The 23,171-nt window shown below is 50.2% G+C and overlaps 1 protein-coding gene across 1 annotated transcript; it reads left to right on the forward strand.

Annotated features, from left to right (window-relative positions):
* Positions 1 to 1,608: 1,608 nt before the first annotated feature.
* Positions 1,609 to 23,171, forward strand: ETV7 (ETS variant transcription factor 7). Its single transcript, XM_081039076.1, has 8 exons — positions 1,609 to 1,797; positions 3,274 to 3,409; positions 14,913 to 15,077; positions 15,470 to 15,595; positions 17,256 to 17,471; positions 18,650 to 18,792; positions 20,401 to 20,501; positions 20,612 to 23,171. Exons 1-8 carry the CDS (start codon positions 1,792 to 1,794, stop codon positions 20,727 to 20,729), a joined length of 1,011 nt encoding a protein of 336 aa, XP_080895202.1. The 5' UTR covers positions 1,609 to 1,791; the 3' UTR covers positions 20,730 to 23,171.

A 23,171-nucleotide genomic window follows, 5' to 3' on the forward strand; every position in this document is an offset into this window, starting at 1 on the left:
GTCCAGAGCTCCGACAGGTCCTGCAGAGTATTCTGTTACATGGATGGACCATGACTTATTTCATCAGCCCCCCCTTGGATGGATGCCTGAGTTGTTTCTAATCTTTTCGTATCATAAGCCATGATGAAATAAAAACCACATAAGACATTTTGAATATGTGCAGGCATATGAGATCTGACAATTAAGTTTGCGAACTTGTTGCAATGATGTTGCTAACCTTTTTGATATCAGAGGGATTATTCATTATGAAGTTGCACCAACTGGACAAACAGTTAAGCAAGTTTACTATTTGGAAGTGCTGAAAATGCTGCGTGAAAAAGTTAGATCACCTGAACTTTTTGCCAATAATTCATGGCTCTTGCATCATGACAATGCACCAGCTCACACGGCACTGTCTGTGAGGGAGTGTTTAGCCAGTAAACAAATAACTGTATTGGAACACCCTCCCTACTCAGCTGATCTGGCCCCTAATGACTTCTTTATTTACCCGAAGATAAAGGAAATATTGAAAGGTAGACATTTTTATTTTATTTATTTATTTTTTTATTTTTTTTAATTAATTAAATATATTGGGGTGACAATTGTTAGTAAATTTACATAGATTTCAGGTGTCCAACTCTGTATTACATCATCTATAAATCCCATTGTGTGTTCACCACCCAGAGTCAGTTCTCCTTCCATCACCATATATTTGATCCCCCTTACCCTCATCACCCACGCCCCTTACCCTCATCACCCTCTGGTAACCACTAAATTACTGTCTGTGTCTATGAGTTTTTGTTTCTCATTTGTTTAGTAGACATTTTTATGATATTCAGGACATCAAGGATAATACGACAGCTCTGATGGCCATTCCAGAAAGAGTTCCAAACTGCTTTAAAGGGTGGACTAGGCGCTGGCATCGATGCATCACTTCCCAAAGGGAGGACTTCGAAGGTGACCGTAGTGATGTTCAGCTGTGAGGGATGTAGCCCTTTTTCTAGGATGAGTTTGTGAACTTAATTGTCCGACCTCCTATTTGTTGAGTAAATTTCCATTTGTGGGATTGATGGGTGAAGGGTGAATGCGTTTCTAACTTTGCTAAATCCTGCCATACTGCCCTTCGTGAGTTTGTGCCACTTTTTACATCCAGTGAAGAGCACCACACCAGCTCCGAGGGTGGCGCTCTGGCCCCAGGCGCTCGGGCCTTCGCCAAACGGCAGGTCCTGGAAGGTCGTCCAGCCTCAAGTGGGAGGCCCCGGGGCAGGCCAGCTCCAGAGGCGGCCCCCTCCCAGCCTGCGGAGACGCGCAAGGGCGAAGTCAAGTCGGTCTGTCGTCCCGAGCCCAGGAACCAGGGTGCCCTCGGCTCCCCAGCTCCTTCAGAATCCCACCTTCATCACCCTGGACCCAGGGCCAGGCTGCAGGAGAGGCTGTCCCCCGGCGGCGGGAGGATGCAAGCAGGACCGGCGTCTCACGGCGGAGCCAGCGCCCGGGGCTCCGCTCCCGCAGCAGCCGGCCCCCACCCGCCCCCGAGCCCGCCGGGGCGGGAGTGGAAGCCGGATCCCGCTCTTTCGTTTTCGTTTCCCGGAAGGATAGCGATTACCGGAGCGCCCTGTGCGCCTGCTCGCCCGGGAACCTGAGCGCACACTCCCCGGCACTTAGGCGACTTCCTCCCACGAGACCTTGCAGTTCTCCCGGCCACGTTAGGGATTTGGGAAAGGAGGGTCAGAGAGCGCCGGCGTAGGGCCCCGCAGTCGCAGGCTTTGGGGCGCTCACGACGACAGCCCGGTGGCTCCCTCACCTCCACCTGTAATGCAGGTAAGAGCCTGGCAGCCGAACCACACAGCGCAGACGCGGAGCCTCTTGCCCCCCAGCCCTTCTCCACCACCTCGTTTTCCATACCCATTTTATTGGAACATTTTTTTTTGTCCTGGCGGGAATGTCACTTTCCAACACATTCCCAAACCTCGTCACGCTTCCTTCTCCGCCCCTCCCTCTCCTCCACCAAACTCACCTCCACCCCTTCTCTCTCTCTCTCGTTCTGAAACTCCTGTGTTATGTACTGCGCCTCCTTCCCTCCTCCTCACCCCCACATCAATCAGATGTGAAGTCTCTGGAAGTTCCTGCACAAGGCAGACCCTCACAGCCGGCACACGGAACCGCGAGGCGGTCCCCCCCTTCAGCAGTCCCTCATCGGCCTGCCATATTTCCCTGGGAACCTCAGAACCCTCTTCAGAGATGGGTCCCCCCACCTCCAAGGCCTTTCCCACTCCCCTCTCTCCAAGATCCATATCTGTATTTTCTCAGACCTCTCCTCCAGCTCTCAGCCGCAGCTCCCTGGCTGGCACAACCCAGCCGCAGCCCTGGAATTCCCCATTCCTCTTGCTAGGAAGAGGGTGGAGGAGCAGACAAGGAGTTTCCTGGAAGTTCTAGGGCTTGAGTCCCTCTGGCTTGGCAAGCCCCTACTGCCAGGTGCCACCTCTCAGGCTGGGTTACCTGGGAAATAGCACCAACTGGGGGGGTGGGCATCAGGCAGAAATGGTGGGAACTACCCCAAGAGGTGCTGGATCCTCTCTGCAGTGGCCAAAGCTTCTGGAGTTTGCTTTGCTGGCTTCAGATCCACAATCTTACTGAAGATTGCCCTCCTCAGACACCAAGAGGTGAATGTCATGCTCTTGAAGGCCGAAGAGTGAGAAAATGACTCTTGCTGGGACTAGTTTCACTTTCACTTTTCATGATGTGGCAGCTTGTGCCTGGGCGTGAGCCCCAAGGATCCTCCTGTTTCTACAAAATCCTGTGACTTTTTTCATCCCCTCATCCTGATGGATAAGTCAAATCACCTCTAGGCTGGTTGTAAAATTGTAATGACACAGACATCCCTCAGTGGGACTTTGGGGTTCAGAAAGTTATCCTTCCTTTTTTCTCTTTTGAAGACAGCATTTACTTGTTAGTTTATTGTTTCTGATTTAAGGTCCCCTGTGTCCTCTCACTAAGATCTGAGTGAGTATTTTTAGGCTCTTAGATGTCCAGCTTACAAATCAAGTCTTGGAAGGGGAACTTTCTGGTGAGGTTAGGCTTTTCATGAAAAGCTTGAATTGGAAACATGAAATCTACAAGTGTCCACTGTGAACAAGATGTTCATGGTACCAAGGTGAAGACATACACTGTTCCTATCTTTAAGGTAGATGCAGAGATGGACGCTCTTTCTGTTTGATTAAAATTCTTAACACATTTTTGGGTGACTAAGCCTTCACCCAGATGCTCATTGACAGCCCTGGTTTTTCCTCTCTCTAGGAAGGAGCATTGGCGGGTTTTCCTGGGAGCACCACGGCAGCCACCCCACCCCCAGGCACCCAGGCCCAAGCCAGATGTGAAGCTCGAGTGGACCTGCTGGGTGAGGGGGAAATCTGCAAGTTGCCAGGAAGACTCCGTGAGTAGAGGAGAGGAGAAAGGCTAATGTGTTTAAAAGACATAAATGTAATACATAAACTCTTCTTATGTAAGGAAGCAACATCCCTCCATTTGCCATTTCTTTCCTGGATTTTCTTTAACTGTTCCTTGGTAAGGAAGTTAGAGGAGGTAACTGTGAATTCTCCTCACAGAGAATATGGTTGACACGGCCAAGTGTGGGGGTGGCAGTCTCCTCATTGGTAAGACGCGGGTTAGGGTCGGATGAGGGCTGTGTCCCTTCTAGCCTAAAAACAAAGAGTTAGGGACATTGTCAGCAAGGAAGCCAGATACAGCTAAATAGTTGTATGTATGTAGAACCCTCCTTAAAATAATTATGTTTAATTTTTATTGTTGCAAAAGTAGCATGTGCTTATTGTAAAAAACTGGGAAATAACAGGAAAGCATAAGAAGAATATATAGAGAACAATCAAATCCACCCAAATATAACCACAGGAAATGTATTGGCCCTGGCCTTTAATTTCATTTTCCTAAGTTAGGCTCTTGCCTGAGGAAACTCATAGCGATGGAGCGGGCTGTAGACGAATATATTTATGCCTATGTTTCAAATGGCAGAGCTGAGAGATAGAAAAGCTAAGTGACATGTTGAAGATCACACGCTAAGGCTAAACCTTGGTCCTGCTGATAATCTTCTAAGAGATTTTTTAATGCACTTCCTAAGCTGTGGAAATCATGGGGCAGGCTGGCAGGATCTTTAACCTGGGTGGGGGTCTTCGGGCAGCTGTGGAAGGCACGTCTGACCTGGGCTATAAAGCATCCAGGCCACTTCCTGCTCGGCTGGCCCAGTGCCTGGAACACTGCTGAGTCCATTCTACACCCTTCTGATTTCCTGGCCACAACCTGATTTTCGAGGTGCTGGCAGGATGGAGCAGAATGTGGCGTATGACTGCACCGGCCTCTGGAAGATCTTGCTACTCCAAGTGCCTCTGCTGCCCGCTCCCTGGCATTCTTGTAGTGGGGAACAGAGCGCGTCTCTCCATGATTAAAGAGAAGGTGGGGACTGAGACAGGGGTCTCTCCTGTCCATATGCCTAGAAGCAGCCCTCACCTCCTCAGGATGGGACATGGGTGGATGAAGACCCAACCTCCTTACCCCCGGGGTTGCAATAACTCAGGGTGTGCTCTCACTGTCCCCCAGAGATCCCCATTGGGGTGGAGCTCCAGTTGCCCACAGTGCTAACTGGAGAGACCCCCGGAGTGTGGAGGTGGACCCGGTGCTTCAGAGCAGGTGGCAGGAAGTGACAGTATGTTTTGAGGAGAAGGACCAGGAGTTCTGTAAGGAACCTCTGTTGTTTCATCTTGTTCAAATGCCAACCTTGGCCAGTAGTTTGGGGCTCAGGGCTGCTCCAAGGAGATATAGTCACATAGAGGGTAGGATTTGGGCTTCATTCCCAGCCCCAGCCATGGTGATGAGGAAAATCAGGATCTTGGGGACAGATCTGAAGATCCTGAGTGTTGCTGCTGAGCAGGACCTTGAGGTCATCTAATCCAGTCCCCTCAGGGCAGTTCAGGACACTGAGCCTCGGAGAGGGAGGGGCTTCTCTTCAGGTCCCACAGAGCCCTCTGGATTGTCTCCCATTGTCTCCCCCATATTCAAAAACTCCCACAACCAGCTCACCAAGGCCTAGAATGTCAAAGCTAGTAAAGTCCCCAGTTGTCACCTCAGGTAGCTCCCACATGTTCCAAATAAGGAAACTGAGGCCCAGGACATTTGTTTTGACCAAGGTCAAGTACCCTTCAGTCCCTTCCCTTTGGCTGGGTGCCTAACGCAAGGTTACTGGGTGAGAGGGGACAGGAGGAGCAGTGGGGATTTAGAAAGTTTAGTCATCACCTTGGTGAAGGCAATTATAGAAGCCTCTTACTTTTTGGAAGCCCCCTTCAGTGAGGCCCCACTGCGATGGTCATCAGGTCCTCCGGCACATTTCTAGTGATGGGAATTTACTCCCCTCTTGAGCCAGCATGTTCCCTGGTTACTCAACGCAGAATACAGGGTCACTGTGACCTATTTAGAGCTCCTGAAGTACTAGTCCTACTGCCTTGGGTTAGATTTCTCCAGAAGCAGACCCTAAAATACTTCCCCACAGTGGAGAGAAGGAATTCCAAAGTGTTCTCTCAGGCCACTGTGGGCAATTGGAGCTCCACCCCAATGGGCATCTCAGGGGGACAGTGAGAGCACACCCTGAGTTATCGCAACCCCGGGTAAGGAGGTTGGGTCTTCATCCACCCATGTCCCATCCTGAGGAGGTGAGGGCTCCTTCTAGGTGTGTGGACTCCCCCATGCTCCAAGTTGCCCTGTTCACGGGCTGACTCAGGCACAGTCAGGTGCAGCGTTCGACATTTAGCCGCCTTCAGATTGTAGAGGTTGAGAACCAAGGGCCATGGGCAGGGCCAACAGTGTCTCCGATACTTCTTATCTTTGATTCCATGAGTCATATTTACTTCTGAAAATATTCAGACAATACATTTCTGGTCCTTAGTAAATATCTAACAGTCTTAAAAGATAGGGTACATTGAATGACTCATTTTCCTGTCAACAACATCACAAATAAGCAAACTGCTGACACCTAATGAGAACTTGATCTTTCAGATGGCTGGGGTGATGTCAGCCCCAATTCGTACATTCCTGGAAATTGGGTTGCCATCGCTGGGCATCTCTCTGACATTTATTTATTGACGTTGACATTTATTCCCAGTAGCTCCTCCCACTCCTTCCACCTCCAGCTTCCATGCTAATCAACAGGGCTGATTTGCCTCAGCAGGAAGATACAAAACAAACCTGGTTTAGCTTTATGAGTCAGTACCAAGTGGAGCACACAAGCTAGTTCCCTGTGGAGCTCACTTTTCTGTGTTTATTTACCTGACAAAGATGTGCAGTAGAGCAGTGGAAAATCCACACCCAGGACGATTGTAATGTCTAGTGACAGGAAGAGGGTTGGGGTGGAGTGGCTGGATCCACAGGGGCAGAGTGCCCCCCACTCACAGAAGGAGACTCACGCATCCCTCAGTGGAAGTGGACAGTGAAAGAGGATTCGTACCTCCCGTCCCCTTCTGTAACCCTGGGGGTCCGCCCAGGCTGGGGTGAGTTGGATCTATGAAGGCATAGAGGCCCTGTGACCACTTGCAGGACCTGCGCTGAGGCCACAGGGGAGCGCGTCTGGGACAAGGTGATGCCACTTCAAGGGACAACTTGGGGGATTTTGAGAGGAGGCAGTTGAGAGTTGACCACCAGCACAGCCTTATTCAGTGACAGAGAAACTACGGCTCCTTGAGTGCAAGAAACATCTGTGATGCTAACAGCCAGATGTGGCCTTAATCCCAGACTCTTAATTTTTGGTCCTCAATCTCTTCATTTTCTAGGAGCTTATTCCTGGAAACAAAAGCTCTGTGAACTTCCCACTGTCAGATGTAGGGGGAGTGAGATAGCTTTGTGTTTCTAGTTGTGACTAAGCCACAGGAAGAGAGAGACGTATAACATCACGTTTGATGTTCAGATGTCACAGGCAGAGGGATGGCACCTCTGCAAGTCCCTGGCTGTGCAAACAAGGGGAAAGGACCCTAGGGGAGCTCCAACAGTTTTCATCCCCTACTCAGGCTTACATTTTCACTTACAAGACAGTCCCGGGTGCTTATTTTAATAGATACAGTTCTAATAAGGGCTTTTCTTGGGAGCTGTGGAAATGCAGGTTCTGGTTCAGGAGGCGTGGGGAGGGGTCTAAGATTCTGCATCTCTAATAAGCTCCCAGGTGCTGCAGCAGCAGCTAGAAATGCATCCGAGGACCTCATTTTATGCAGCTAAATCCTAGCAGTGATTTTCAAAGGGCTGGTCAAGATTCACGAAGGAGGTGAAATCAATTTGATGGGTCAAGATACGAGGTGTGATCAACAAATACAGTGAATGTTTAAATAAAAAATTTATTATAGTAGAAGACACATTGCCATTAACTCCTCTCCCCCCAAAATACACCCCCTCGCTTCGAATACTTATCCCATTGCTCTTGCCACTTTCTGAAGCAGTTCTGGAAGTCCTCTTTTGTGAGTGTCTTTACTTCATCCTCCATCATGACAACGCTCCGTGTCACATATCACTTCTGGTACAGCAATTTCTGTCAAATAAAAACATTATGGTGTGTCCTCTTCCACCTTATTCACTGGATCTGGCACCATGCGGCTTCTGGCTCCTCCCCAGTCACAATGATTCAGGACATCGAGGCAGCCATGACAGCACAACTAAGACACTCACGAAAGAGGACTTCCAGAACTGCTTCGGAAAGTGGCAAGAACAATGGGATAAATGTGTTTGAAGAGAGGGGGAGTATTTTGAGGGGGATTCATGGCAATGTGTCTTCTACTGTGATAAATTTTTTAAAAAATTTAAATATTCACTGTATTTTTTGATCACACCTCATAAATATTTTTTAAAAATGAAATAGCATATATCAGTACAATGTAAATAGTACAGGTGATTTCACAAACACTTTGTTTTGGTCATTTATAGGTACATGTATGTGGGAGGGCCGTGATATGTTTTACTGTGGGTTGAGGTTAGAATGGTTTGAGAAATGCTGCCCCAGGTCATGACATGTTAGAAGCAGCACGTCAGATGGATGTAAATGTAAAAGAGAGAAGTGGGGTGGAGTGGGCAGGATGGAGACTAGCAGTGAAGGTTCTGGAAGCTGTGAGAACTGACGGTGGCGTCATCAGCTGACGGTGAAAGGGAATCTGGCAAACAGATGGGAGCTTCCCAGATCTAACAATTTAAGGACAAAGAGCCACCCCCTCTAAACTCAGGGCCTGGGCTGGGCCATAGGCTTCTTTGTACAAATGGAAAAGACCCCTCATTTTGGAAGACGCCAAGCCAAGCCCTGGCCGGGTTCCCCCTACTCTCTCACTTGTCCCCTCAGGTGGTGCCTCAGTGCAGGACACAAGACAAGGGTATGCTCCGGCCCTGCCCCCACTGGCCGGTGATGCCCATAAAGCTGAGTATGATCACCAAGAAAAGCAGTCCCATCCACGACAACCAGGGCAAGGAATGTGCTGACAGATTTGAGGGGCCTCTGGACAGACAGTGTCACACAATAAACGAAGGACAATGATAATGGTAAACCACAGCCATCATGGCAGACAAGCAAGCTAGTTCTTCTGTTTTGAGGCAGGCTCACCAATGAGGGTCTGATAATCATGACAAAGGCCATTTGCTGAGTTTGTACTCTCGACCAGGTATTTGCTGGACAAATCAGACACCACGTCTGATTAACTGCACTCAGAAGTCCTGGGAAATAGCTTCTGTTATTACCCCTGCCTCACAGGTGTGAAAACTGGCTAGAGTGAGGTGAATTATCTTGTCCATAGTCACCCACCAGTAAAATGGTGGAGATGGGATTTGAACCCACGTCCCTCAGACCCCACAGCTGTCACTCACTCTGAGCGACAGCCTCCAGCATTAGATGATGCCAGCTCCCATTTTTAGAAGACCAGCCAAGCATGTTACTCCGTCTCCTGCATTTGCCCTGGGGGCCCTGCCAGGTAGGTAGCAGCCAGCTGTTCTGATTTGGTTGCTGAAGGTTGGACCAGCTCTGTTGCTCCCAGAGGTCACTTGACCTAGTAATCTGCAAGGTGTGGTGAGGAGTAGCAGGGAAATACCTTTGATGGGGGGAAGGGCAGCTCAAGGGGATCTTGAAACCAGGGCAGAGAGGTTTTGACTTGATCAGGTTGATAATTGGGAGACACTTGAGTTTCTTGAGCAGGAGTGAAAGGGATGCAGTGGTAAGAGAGACCTGGTTTGGGGGGGGTCAGTTAGGGAGCTGGAGAGAGGGATGGTCAGATGCCTTGAGGACTTTTGGCCCACGCTGATTTGCTCAGCTACCTCATTTAGGCAATTTGTATTTACTGAGCACCTACCACGTGCCAGGCATCGCTCTAGGTGCTGGAGAGACAGCAGTGACTGAGACCGGCAAAGTCTGTGCCTCACGGAGCTGACATTCTAGTAAGGGATCTGGTGGTGACATGAGGAAGCACTGTGCCCACTGATAAAGGCAATACAGCTGAGGGGGGAGGGGAGCCCCCACATCCAGCCCTGCTCTGGGGGTGGGGGATGGAGTCTTGACTCTTCAGGGAGACACGTGAGCCCTCCCACTGTGTCCTAGACAGGCAGCTCCCCTGGCTACGCCAGCTAGCGAGGACTGTGCAGAAACTGGGAGCTGTTCAACCTGGAAATCCCCACAGAGCAAGTCTTGGGGCAGGGAGAGTAAGGTGATCCTTGGCTGGAGTCTTCACAGACAAAGATTGTTGGTGTGAAGGACCGAAAAGGCAGTGTATTATTGCCGAGAGAGGGAGAAGCCGGGAGATACCCTGCAGGGGAAGCCCTTTAGGTTACTAAGGGGACACCGAGCTAGGCCCAACCCAGTCACCAGGTCAGGGGGCCTTCTGGGGCAAGTCGACACCTCAGTGCTATTCACCAGCATTTGTTGAGCTCCTAGGTGTGCTGGGCCCCGCGCCAGGCATTTTACACGCATTACCTCATCTAACATTAAGAGCTCTGTCTGTCTCAGAAAGCATAAGCTGTATGCCAGACACTGGACTTTAAATGGATTCCCTGGTACAGTCCTTGTAACAGCCCCGTGTGGCTGAGACTGTTTGTTCCTCAGATGAGAAAATCGATACACAGTCATTTAGGTCCCATCATTTACAGCTGGCCTGGCACCGTCATTGGAACTATTTGTTGTATGTTTTTGCTTTACTGGTTTTTTTTTTTTTTTTTTTTGAGGTATAACTTAATACAGTCAAGTGTTCACACCCTAAGTGTACAACTCCATGAGTTTTTATTCGTGTATACGCCCATGTAGCCACCATGTAGTTCAAGACCTAGACCATTTCCAATGCCCCAGAATGTTCCCTGTGCCTCTCGCCAACCCTCCAAAGGGCGACCATTCTTCTGATGTCTCCCCCAGACTAGCACTGTCTGGTGTTTTTTTTTTTTTTTTTTTACTTTTATTAGCATTTATTTGATGTTGAATTTCCTCCTGGGCCATAAGCTTTTGTTTCTTCAGTTTCTTCCGGGAGACCTTTTTCTTCCGTGCAGCCTCTTCTGGTTTAGGCCAATCTGCTCTTTCTCAGTGAGGATCACCTCATTGTGGCAGGGAGAGCACAGGTGTGGGTTACCCCGCCCAAGCGCTCTGTAAGCTCCGCGCTGCATCCTGGGAGCTTCATTCACCTGGCTGTGCTCAGTGACCAGAGTCTACGTGTAAACCCTTACACTCAGCATCACTCTCTGCATTTTTAAGCATGTGTAGCAAAAATGCTGCACTCTTTGGGCCACCGAACCTGTGTCCAACCCCACTGTTGGGCCTGCGCACGCGTACCAACACCATTGTGACGATGGAATGGCAAACATTGCTCCTGTAACGTGACGTCCTTCAGATACTTGGTGGCTTTTTGGAGATTCATACCCTTGATGGCCTGGGCAGTTTCACGAGTGTTCTTAAAGTGAACCTGTAATTTGAACCTCTCGATTTACATGATTTTGTAGGGTCCTCTGGGTCAAGTGAATAGTGAACCATTTTCAGAGGTCACCTCAGGCTGCTTATGGGAAGAGCACTGTCTATTCTTGATTATAGTTTTATGTCTGGCTTCTTGTCCCAGTGTAGTATCTCTGAGCTTTATCTGTGTGTTGTGAGCATTCACGTGGACTTTCTGGTTTATTGCCGAGCAGCATTCCATTACATGAAAACATTACAGTTTGATTGTTCTATGGCTGATGGATATTTGGGATGGTTCCAATCTTTGTCTGTGGTGAACAGAGCCAGGTGGACACTTGCATACAGGTCTTTTCGGTGGGTGTGCTCACCATGTCTCTTAGGTCTTTACTTACGTGTGGAAATGCTGGGTATAATATATACAGTATATAGCCCGGGCTCCTAACCTCTGCACCACATTGCCCCTCAAATAGCACAGCAGCCCAGAGAGGCCGTGTTATTATCTCATTTCACAGATCGGGAAATTGAGGCCGAGAGAGATTGAGTGGCTTACCTAAGGTGACTTTGGGCTGAATGGGAACCCAAACCCTGAACTTGGGGATTTGGCCCCAAGCTAGGTGGTCGACCCACTGCTGAGGACATGGTCCTTTCCTAGGGCTTGAGTCCTATCCGAAAAGCCTTTTGACCTTAGTATTTTTTGAAGACACAGGGAACAAGAAGGTCCCTTGTCTTTATCACGGGACTGGAAGTGCTGGCAGTAATGGGGTGAAAGGTGAGGGTAGGAGAGAGCATGACATAATGAAAGGAAAGCCAAATGGCACTCCAGGCAGATGATAGGCTTCAAGGTTTCAGGTGCTATTGTGGGCTGTGTGTGACCTCAGGGCCCCTGACAGAAGCCCCCTGCCCATCTCTGTGGATCTGGGAGCAGGACCACACCTCTGGTTGATAATGTCTCCAAAGTTCAGGGTTTTCCCCTTTTAGTGTAACCAGTGTTTTCATGGAGGCAAGACCGTCTAGCCAAACACAAGAAAATGGACCCCTCTGACTCAGGAATCATAGTTTTGAATTTCCAGACGGACAGCCTCAAATATCATAAAATAGGCAACACTGCAAAAAAACTCAAGTGCCAGGTGGTCCCTAGAGCCCTGGAAGCCCTGCCTGGCTGTGTAGACCGCCCGACATCCCCTGAATCTCACCGCCAGGCGGCCTCTGAGTTTTACACCGCACAGCCTTTTCTCTCTCACTTCTTTATCAACAGACTGATCTCCCAGGGAGGCTCTAAATTCCTGCTTCCGCCAGCAAGGCAGCCTTGTCTGTGCGTTCCTGCTAGGTGCAGGTGCTATTAAAATAAGATCTCATTCTTCTGTGATTGGGCCTGTCCCCGACTACTGAGGTGGCAGGTCGTCCCCCATGTTTATTAGTGGATCTGCTCTACTGCGGAGGCTCTCGCCTGGCAGCGATTTTGCTCCCCTCCCCTTGGGGACATTTGGCAATGTCCACAGACGTTTTGGGTTGTCACACCGTGTGTGTGTGCGCACACGTGTATGTGTGCGTGTGTGTACGTGCATGTGCACGCACGCACACGCACACACCCTGCTATCCAGTGGGTAGAGGCCAGGGATACTGCTAAACATTCTGCAAAGCTCGGGGCAGCCCCCAGGGCAAGGACTTAATCAGCCTAAAGTGTCAATAGTGCGAAGCAGGTGTTAAGCCTGCTCCACTGGAAATTGAGGTAAGATTAAAAAAAAACTAATTTAGAGGTGCTCTTGACCTATGATAGGCATTAGCGCTTTATCTGTCATCTGCACTGCAAGTATTTCCCTGAAATCTGTCCTCGTTCAGTTTTGTTCATGGTATCTTTTTGCCACACACACAAAAATTAATGTAGTCAAATGTGTCTTTCGTTTTAATTACAGCCTCTGAGATTCCTGTCATGGTGGAAGTCTACGCTGCCCTTGTTTAGTGCATACCATAGTTTCTTATTTCTACTTCTGTCAAGGTTTCCATTGTTCTAGTCATTAGGCCTTAATCCATCTGGAGTCGGTTTTTTGCAAATGATGGGAAGTGAGGTTTCAAATATATATATATATTTTTTCCATGTGGAGAGCCAGTTGTGGTTTTACCATATCTTAAATTAACTATCCTTTCTCACTGGATTAAAAGTGCCACCACTGTCATATGTTAATTTCACACACACACACACACACACACACACACACACACACGTCTTTGGCTCCCTCCTCTTTTCCCGTGATACTTGTCGATCTTAGTTTCATACCTTCAGATCTTAATTATGTGGCTTTGTGGTAGGTAGCTCCCCAAAGGTCAGCTCTCATGTCTTTTCTATCCCCTTAAATCACGTTTCAGTCAATTTCAGACATTGATTTTTCCTTCTTATTCACTCTTAGGTCCTGAAACAAGGTGAGGGAAGCCTGTCCTCCTTCCAAGCCGGGCTACGTTGCTCTGCATTTGTGGCACAGTGCACTTTCCTTTTGTGCCACTGATCACGGTTGTCATTAGTCACTGATTGCTGGGGTCCCTCCCTCCTGCCATCCTCGCTCTGTGCCATGTCCCCAGCAGTGGCACATGGCCTGGCACAGATATTGGCTGAATGAATGAATGAATGAATGAGTAGATGATGTACATTTAAAAACAAAAAACATGAAAACTACTTTTCTCTTTTATGTCATTTTGGGAACAAGGCAAGCAGAGGTTGGTTTAGTCTTTGTCACTGCCAAAGTGTGGCCGTGGACAGTTGCTTCTCCTCCTCTGCCTCAGTTTTCGTACCTGTCACACTGGACCCTGTAAGCCCTGAGCTTCTTCAACTCTTACACTGCCAGGGGCCCTGAGAGGGATGAAGAGCTTTTGGGAGGAAAAGCACCACACATAGCGAAACACCAGGCTGACTCATGACAGTGGGCACAGTACTGGGGCCCTCAATACTGTTAGGGCCCACAAAAATGTTCCAGTTTCTTTTAAAATCAGAAGAAAAAGACTTTTAGGTACAAGAAAATGTTTTAATATTTAACAATATACTCACCTTTATGCCAATGCAGTCATGAAATATAATTTAAAAATGTTTTTCGTGAAGAAAGGGGCCCAGGAAGGCAAGAGTGCCAGGGTTCATGAAAGTCACAGTGAGGCCCTGCTACACACAACCTCGATTAGTGAGATAAATGATTGGCATTAGGAGCATAATAGCCAAGGCAGAGTAGAACGTAGGGGAGTAAAAGAAGGCAGTCACTTGTCTGGGTATTGCTGGAAGAACACAAGAACTGAAGGTGGGTTTAGGAGACTCCTTTGCTCCTGGCTGTTTCCTGAATGAACCCAGATCTGAGCTGGTACAACAGAGTGGAAGAGTATGGCAGCCAGACAGACCTGGTTCCGGACCTGTCTGTCCTTCATGCTACCTGTGTGACCTTGGGCTAGTCACTTCACCTCTGGGAGCCTCAGTTTTCTGATGTGGAAAACAATAACAGTAACGTTTTCTTTGTAGGACTGTTTGGTCATTCATGCAGTCATTCAACACATGTTTATCCAGCACCTACTATGTTCCAGGCACTGCCTTGGATGGAATACATACAACAGTGTGCCCCAGCATACCCAGTCCAGTGCTGAGCACATAGTAGTTCCTCCTTAAACATTAGTTGAATGAATAATTGGAAAACAGGCTGGAGGTGGGTGGGAGGGAGCACCAAAAATAAATAAATATATACATAATGCATAATGATAATTATATCAAGTGTAAAATGTAATTACAAAGAAAGTAAGGAAGGAAAAGAAGAAGACACAGTGACAGAGAAACTGTCTGGGCATGGGGAGGGCAGGACAGCACAGCATCTGCTCAGATGGAGTATTCAGGGTGGGCTTCTCTGAGGAGGTGACATTCAAGTGAGGGCCTGAAGTAGGAGGATGAGAGGTCCATGGGGTCAGAGCCCCCGTCCCGGCCCCATGCCCTCTGCCCAGCCGTGTCCTTGGTGTCCTTTCGGTGCAGGCATCCAGCCCTCGCTCTGGAGCAGGGAGGACGTGCTGCACTGGCTGCGCTGGGCCGAGCAGGAGTACTCTCTGCAGCGCACCGGGGAGCACGGCTTCGAGATGAACGGCCGTGCCCTGTGCATCCTCACCAAGGACGACTTCCGGCTCCGCGCACCAGGTTCAGGTCTGGGAAACTCACTGGCTTTGCCCTAAAACGATGGAAACCCAGGTAGGCCCAGGGAGGGAGGTGGAGGGTGTGTTGGTTGGAGCCTCATGTTCACCGGGCAGCGCTGCTGACGCCCCTCTTTCCATAAACGTTTCCCGGTGGTTCCGCGCTAAAGCTGGCTTGCAGCAAAGGAGTCGGTTTCGCTGTTGTTTTCAGAGCCCCAGGGGTCTGTCCTGCTCTCTCCCTGTGGCTCTTGTCTCCCCTACCCCTTTCCACCCTACGCCTCTCATCGGCATCAGCATGAAGGGGCTGGTGACACGCCACGCCACCAGAGGGGCAGGTGCCTGCAGGGGAGTGCGGCCAGCGCTCCCCATGCCGCCTGCTCAGCCCCGTCCCGCCCCCGCCCCTAGGTGACGTCCTGTATGAGTTGCTGCAGTACATCCAGACCCAGCGGCAAGCCCTGGTATGCGGGCCCTTTTTCGGAGGGGCCTTCCGGCAGAAGATCCCCACTCAGCACTGCCCCTGCCCCCTGGAAGGTGAGGAGGCCCTCAGCAGAGCTCTGAGACCCTCCCCCGAGTCGGCCTCATTGGGAGGGCAGGGCTTCCTCCAGGTGAAGGAAGGAAAGAGGCAGAGGTGGGGCAGCCCCTGTCTCCTCCCGCCCTGCCCTCAGGCGCACTGCTGCTCTGCGCTCCTCTCCAGCAAAGCGTTGTTTGTATGGTGTCTCTGCTTCTCCTCCTCCTGGCCTCTCCACGGGCACCCCTCCTGTCAGGGTCTCCAGGGACCTGACCTTACGGGTGACCGTGTCCTCACTCACTGCGACCTCTCATAGCCTCAACCCCACGGTTAGCCTCCCCCCACAAACTCTTCCCGGGGCTTCTAGGACACCCCACTGGTCACTCCTTCTCAGTCTCCTGCTTTCTCCTTCCTTACTTTTAAATGTTGGGGTACCCAGGGCTCAGGGGGCCTCTTTGTCTGCACTCAGACCTCGGTAATCTCATCCAGTCTCGGGTATTAAATACCGCCTAGTGCCAATGATTGCCATGGACACCCAGACCGCTCCGAATTCCAGACTCGAGCACCCCAGACTGCCTGGCCCACACCTCCAGGATGTCTAACGGGCATCTCACCCTAACCTCAGCTCTGTAAAGCAAACGCCTGATTACTGCCTCCCCCCCCACCCCGCCACCGCCCCAATCCTGTTCCTCTCCAAGTCTTCCAGTCTCCTTCCAATTGTACAGGCCAAAATGCTGGATGTCATCTTTGATTGCTTTCTTCTCTCTCAGCCTTGAACCTCCTCACTGGTCTCCTTGCTTCCACTCTTATCCTAGGATCTATTCTCAACAGAGCAGCTGGAGAGATTCGTAAGTCAGGTCATGTCACTTCTCAGCTCAAAGTCTTCCAATGGTTCCCATCTCACTTGGAGTCAATGCCACCGTCCTTATCATTACTTCCCCTTCCTCTGCCATCCTCTGCCACCCTCGCCTCCTCGTTCATGCTGCTCCAGCCACAGTGGTCTCCTTGTTCAATGAATAATCCAGAGACACTCCTGCCTCAGGGCCTTTGCACATTCTGTTCCCTCTGCCTGGCATTCCCTTCCCTAGATACCCACATAGTTTATTCTTCTCCCTCCCTCAGGTGTCTGTTCAGATGTTAACATGTCAGTGAAACCTTTCCAGGATTTCCTATCTGCCCTATGGTGCTTTATTTTTGCACCCCCATATTATATATTGTTTCTATTTCCTTTTTTATTTTAATCATCTATCTCCCTTCCACCCGCAACGAGAATATAAGCTCCATGAAGGCAGGAGCTTTCTTTGCGTTCAGTGATGTGTCACCTAGATTCTAGAACACTGCCTGGCTCATAGAAGGTTTTCAATAATTGTTTCTTGGGTGGATAGAAAAGACATTGGACTGAGATACAGATCACCTGGGCTCTGTCACCCTCGGCTTTGTGAACAATTTTACAGATGAAGGGATGGGTTTGAGAAATGAAATTATCTGAGAGCCGGGGTTAGCTCCTGGGCTGTCTGGCCCTCACCCATGCCCCCCACTGCCTCCCTGACCTTCTAACCAGGGGCTGCAGAGAGGAAGCGCATTATAAGTGCTGTCCCACGGGGCTCCCAGGCGTGTCACTGAAGGGGTCTGGGCTGGGGGAGGCTCTGGGCCCACAGATCAATGGTGCTCATTTGCTTGCAGAAGGGACCAGGCCCTCTCACGTGGCCCTTCAGCAGCCACAAGACCTAAGGCGTGCCAGCTCCGTGAGCCACCTGGATGCCCCTGACCTGACCAGGTGGCGCCTCAGCAAAGAGGAGTCCCTCGGCTTGTGTCACAGTGTGGAGCTCGGCTGCAGGACTAAGGGCGTCTGCCCCTTCCCCACTGAGCCGCAGGCTCCCATCGATGGCAGGATCGCAGGTGAGCAGGAGGCTATGTCCCCCTGTCCCAGAGGGAGGTGAGCTGAGGCCGAGTCCCAGGGGGGTCATGGGTGACAAGGAGGAGAGTGGTTTTGATCTGGGGTGTGAGGGGGTCTGTGCCGAGTGGCAGGGGTGTGGGTGACTATTCTGTGTGCTGGCCACAATCTGGCCACAGTGGGCAATGCTGCCCGGGATTGGCAAGCCCACACTGTCTCCAGGGCAGAGATAATTAAGCCAGTAATCGTCAGTCAGATCAGCGTGGAGTAGCAATGCCCCCACCCCACCTTTAAAACCTTATTTATTTTTAAATAGTTGAGTGCTTACAGTGTGCCAGGCATGGTTCTAAGGCCTTTATTGAATCCTACGACAGCCCTTGAGGTTGGGGTATTATTAGCCCCATTTAAAGGTAAGGTAAATGAGGCACAGAAAGGTCGAGTGACGTCCTGTCTTCACACAGCAGTAAGTGGTGGAGTTGGGACATGAATTCAGTCAGTCTGAGCTCTAACCAGGTGATACACTTCCATTTTGCTTTTGTTGTTCAAGGATTGACTGACAGACAGGCAAGCAGACAGACTGACAGATAAGCACCAAAGGGTGTTTTCTAGCCACAGTGGGGCCACTCTATTCTAAGTCACCATAGAGGGGGAAGAAGCCTGGCTTCTGGGTTGGAAATGACTGGGAATCACTCAACACAGTTATTTGATCTTTTTAATAATAATGCCTAACATTCTCTGAGCGCTTACTCTGTGCCAGGCACCATGTTAAGCATTGTGTGTGTGTGTGTGTGTGTGTGTGTGTGTGTGTGTGTGTGTATTGTGTTACTTCACCCTCACAGAGGAAACTGGCTTGGAGGCCCAGTAGTGGGACCTAAGATCTCACAATGCTCCCAGGCTCCTCTGCTGCTTGCCCTCCACGATGGCATGTTAGATTTTCCTGAAGCTCCCGAGAGGGGGCTCAATAGGATGGATGTTACAAACCTGGTTTGATCCAGGGACTGAGTGCCTAGGCCAGGGGCAGAGAGGGATCTGGAAGCAGGGCTCCGGCCACTGCCCCTGCCCCTGAGGGAAGGGCGTTGGCTTTGGTGTCTGCAGAGCTGGGGTACACTCCAGCTCTGTACCCCAGCTCTGTCCTCAGAGTGTCAGGAACGAGCCCTGGCTGCACCCCTGTGCTCCCTTGCAGACTGCCGGCTGCTGTGGGATTACGTGTACCAGCTGCTCTCTGACACCAGGTACGAGGCCTACATCAGGTGGGAAGACAAGGACGCCAAGATCTTCCGAGTCGTGGATCCGAATGGGCTCGCCAGACTATGGGGAAACCACAAGGTGAACGTCAACCCGCAGACGGATGGTCTCAGCACAGCCAGGAGAGGACAGAGTGGACCCCTCAGCGCAGGGGACAGTCCTTCACATATGGGGGCTCCACCAGCAGCCCCAGAAGTGTTGGGAGCTCTTGAGGGACAGACAGTTATTTCTGGAGGATGGGAACTGTCCCTGAAACTCAGGAATCTTGCCTTCAACCTCTTAATCCCACATTCGCTTAGCATTCCAATTTTTCAAAGCACGTTTACGTGAATTACATGGCATACGCTGTGGGGTGGTTAGGCCAGATGAGAAAGCTGGTTCCCTAGGGGAAGCTGGGACAGAAATCCAGGTCTCAGGCTCCACAGGAGCATCTGGTGTGAGGGCTGGGAAGGCCTGGGAATGACTGAGACCAGCATTCCCAATGCCAGGAATGCCCATACCCAAATGGGTGTCTGCCAGGGGATTCTAATGATTCAGCATTTATTTTAGGAAGAGTTAGGATTAAAAATTTTAACTCTCATGTGAATCTCATGATTAACAGTGGTGATATAAAGCAAGTGTCCTCATCTGTAAATACATTAATTCGTTCAAGTAAATAAATGAGTCTTTTAAAGAAAACTATTAGCAATAACGATAATCTGCAATACATAGCATTTCCTAAAATGGTATAGCATTTGATTGGCAGGCACTGCTCTGAGGGCTTTACCTGCGTATTAATTCATTTAATCCTCATGACAACTCATGAGGGCAGGTATGACCATATGGGGAAACTGAGGCACAGAGTGGTTTACCAATTTGTTCAAGAGTTAGCAGCCAGAAAGTGGCAGAGCAGGCATTTGAACCCAGACCTTGTAGCTCTGTGACTCCACTATTTTGTTGCATCTCAGTAGTGCTGGTGGCTGGAACGATGCAAATGACTAACAGCTGGGTATGCTTATCTGGTCCAATCCCCGTATAGTACAGGGAGGGAAACTGAGGCTCAGAGAGTACTCATTTCATTTAGTGTGCACACACTACACGCCAGGCACCGTGCTAAGTGCCCTTGTGGATTAGCAGTTTAATTCTCACAACAAACTCAGGAGATGGATGTTCTCATCCTCATTTTATGGCCGGGGAAACAGATTCAGAGAGGTAAAGGGACTTGTCCAACGTCACACAGCAGCCAAACAGTGGAGCTGGGGCTTAAATGGACAGCAAAGCCCAGCCTCTTTGCCCCTCCTCTGCACTGGCCACTCCCCAGAAAGAGAGGAAAAAGCAACTTGGCTGAAGTTGGTGGCACGGCCCTCGTGTCCCCCTCACCATGCTGTCCCTCTGATTACGTTTCCAACTAAATACATATTTATTTGTTATTACTTCTGACATTCACTATATAGAAGCAGCATGTGATTCACTCCTGCCCCACGGTTCTCCGCTCTGTAGGTGAGAGAACCATCCCATCATTTCTCCCCCGACCTTCCGCTGCTTTTCTCCTTGCCAACTCAAGAGAACTCACGCACACCCTCATGGAACCTTGGGCCGAGGCACTTAAGAAACCATCCAGTCCAACCTGCTCCCGCCCGGGTGTGGACCCTGAGGCCTGGAAGGAGCAGGGTGGGGAGTGGGGGTGATTTGTAATACTTTGCCTTCCAGAATCGGGTGAACATGACCTACGAGAAGATGTCGCGTGCTCTGCGCCACTACTATAAGCTGAACATCATTAAAAAGGAACCCGGGCAGAAACTCCTGTTCAGGTGAGGGGCTTTGGGGCCGAGATGCAAAGGGGAAGCGGGCTGGGTTGGGTCGGCTGGAAGAGCCTGCAGCTGGAGCAGGGGCTGATTTGCAGCTGGGGCCTGAATTCCAGATTTCTGAAGATACCTGGGAAAATTATCCAGGACAAGGACAGCCGCCTGGAGCAGCTGGAGAGCCAGGAGCAGGAAAGGATGGATTTCAAGGAGGAGATGCTGGAAATCTCCCCGTGAGGGGCACGAGGACTCTGGGCACCGGGTACCCACAGAATAGAGACTGAGTCTCCCATGAAGGCAGCAAGCTGCCTGGCCCCCTTGCCTCCCAGGCCAGCAGGGATCCCAGCTGGCTTTTGTTCTCACGGGATCACAGCTTTCATCTTGGGCCTCTAAGCTGCCTGGAGACCTGGGCAGGCTGAGAACTGGGAGGCCCACATCCAGGACATTGCGGGGGGGCGTCATTCTTTGTGGTTAAGCTGGGGCACAGGGTGTGAACGCTCTCCCTGCCCTCCCCCTGCGTACCTGCCCAGCTGGGGAGAGGTAGCCGAGTGCTGAGAGAACATCCAGCCCAATTCCTTTAATTTACAGAAGAAGGAAGCAGAGGTCCCTCCCTGAGCCTCAGCTTTCCTCATCTTCAAAGGGACATGCTCGTGAAAACCCGCCCTCAGGGGGGTAATGCATGAAATGGACAAAAAGATGGTTGCTTTGTCAACCTTAGTAATAATAACAATAACGATACCTGACATTAAGTGCTTACTGTGTGCAGACCTTGTGCTAAGGGTCCTACCTATATTTGATCTATCCAGTTCACACGCCAACCCTGTGAGGTTTAAAGATGGGGAAACAGGCGGAGACCTCCAGCGCTGGGCTGCTTCTCCAGAACCCAGTGGTGTTACCCATTTTCCTTTAGTGGCTGAGTGTCTTGGGCACTTCTCAAGCAGAGGCCGTGGCCCTACCCCTGTTCCCTTCGCATCTTTGTGGAACAGCTCCTTTCCCATGGCCCAATCCCCTTCTCCTCCGTTTTCAGTCCCTTTGGTGACTCAGTGACCATGACCCAGTGAAGATTGCCACCCACCTCCATCTATGGCTTCCTGTGCTCCCATACCTGTATCTGCCATGTGACTTTGGGCAAGTTGTTCCACCTCTCTGGAGCCTCAGGTTTCTCATCTGTAAAATGGGAATGTCACTCCTGACAGACCTCACAGGAAAGTGAAAACACTTCAATAAGGTAGTATTTGTGAAGTGCTTCTTGTCTGCCTGCTGTGTAAGAGCACCAAATCCATGTGAGCTAAGAAAACTGCAAACCAAAACCTGCTCTAAAGCATGAAAATCCCTTTGTCCTGTTGGTTCAGCTTCTCTTCTCTGCTCCCCAACCGCCAGTACTGTCTGGGGCCCTCTCAGGAGGTGGGAGCTTCTGCCCCTGCACCCCCCAGGGTAGGGAGAAAGGGGAGTGTTTTCACTTAATCAAAAACAGAATTTCTTGGATTTCCATCTTCTTTCTTGGAAGGAAGAAACTACTATCTCTTGCCTCCGGCAGGTCAGAAAACCCTGTCTGGCAGAGCCTGAGCTGGCCTTGAGTCACTGTCCAGGAGAAGTTGATAAGGATTCTTGGACCTTGGGACTCAAAGCTGTGACTGCTCAGGAGCAGGGAGATTCTTGGCGTAGTCCTGTATACGCCTGTATAGGAGCCTTCTATAATTCCACAGCAGGAGGGGCCAAGCAGGGGGCCTTGGCAAAGGTACCATAGGAAAATCCTTGCCCCTTCCGTTTTCCCTGAGACTGTTGTATCTTCTTGACTTCACTCCAGGGTGAACTCACGCCCCATAGACTTTCTCACCCCCCGCCCCCACACAGAGCTACATAACTGACCTGGGCGGGACTGTCCAAGTCAACTTGTCCAGCCTCTCCTTTTATATTTACAGATAACACCACTGAGGCTAGAGAATGGGAATGACTTGCCCAGGGTCACACAGCTGAGCTCAGCCTGCTGGCCCCTAATGTTGCCTCATTTCTTGTTTTGCATCTTGCTCGTGGGTGCAAGATGTAGAGGTTTAAACGAGAATGGAGTCATAAGTCCTTCCAGCTACGATGTGGCATTTGCCTGCTGGTGTGTTAATGGCTGAAAACAGCTACATATCCTGGGGACTATGTCTTCACTCAGGATGATGAATCTCACCCATCACAGGGACGACGGGACCAGGCGTGGGCTGTGGGCTTTGGCAGCGTCCCCCAGCCCGGATCTCAGGTCTTGGGACTCTTCGTCCAGCCCTGGGCTCAGCTCCACTCTTTCCCTCTCTCCCCAGGCATATTAGGCTCTGGGATGGGTAACTCGGTGCCAGGAATAAAGGGATTCTTTAGTCCTTCCTTCCACGAACATTAATTGAGTACCTGCTGTGTACCTGGCATCAAGTGAGGCTCTGGTTTTCCATCCATTTTTTTACACAATTAGATTCCTGAAAAGTCATAGGTCGCTGAAAACAACGTGTGTCAAAACGGACTTCCTCACAGATAAGTTTAATAAGCCGAAAATATAGTCTCATGGGTTGAAAAAGTAGCCGGCCATGTCTTTTTTGTTGTTGCTAGATTACATTAATGTCACCAGTAAATGCAGAGTTTATGAAAAAAATGAGTATATTAAGAAGTTTATTGATGAAATAAATGATACAAGTCACTGTCTCC

The sequence above is a fragment of the Rhinolophus hipposideros genome, assembly GCF_964194185.1.
Source record: "Rhinolophus hipposideros genome assembly, chromosome: 3".
In the NCBI taxonomy this organism is placed as follows: domain Eukaryota; kingdom Metazoa; phylum Chordata; class Mammalia; order Chiroptera; family Rhinolophidae; genus Rhinolophus; species Rhinolophus hipposideros.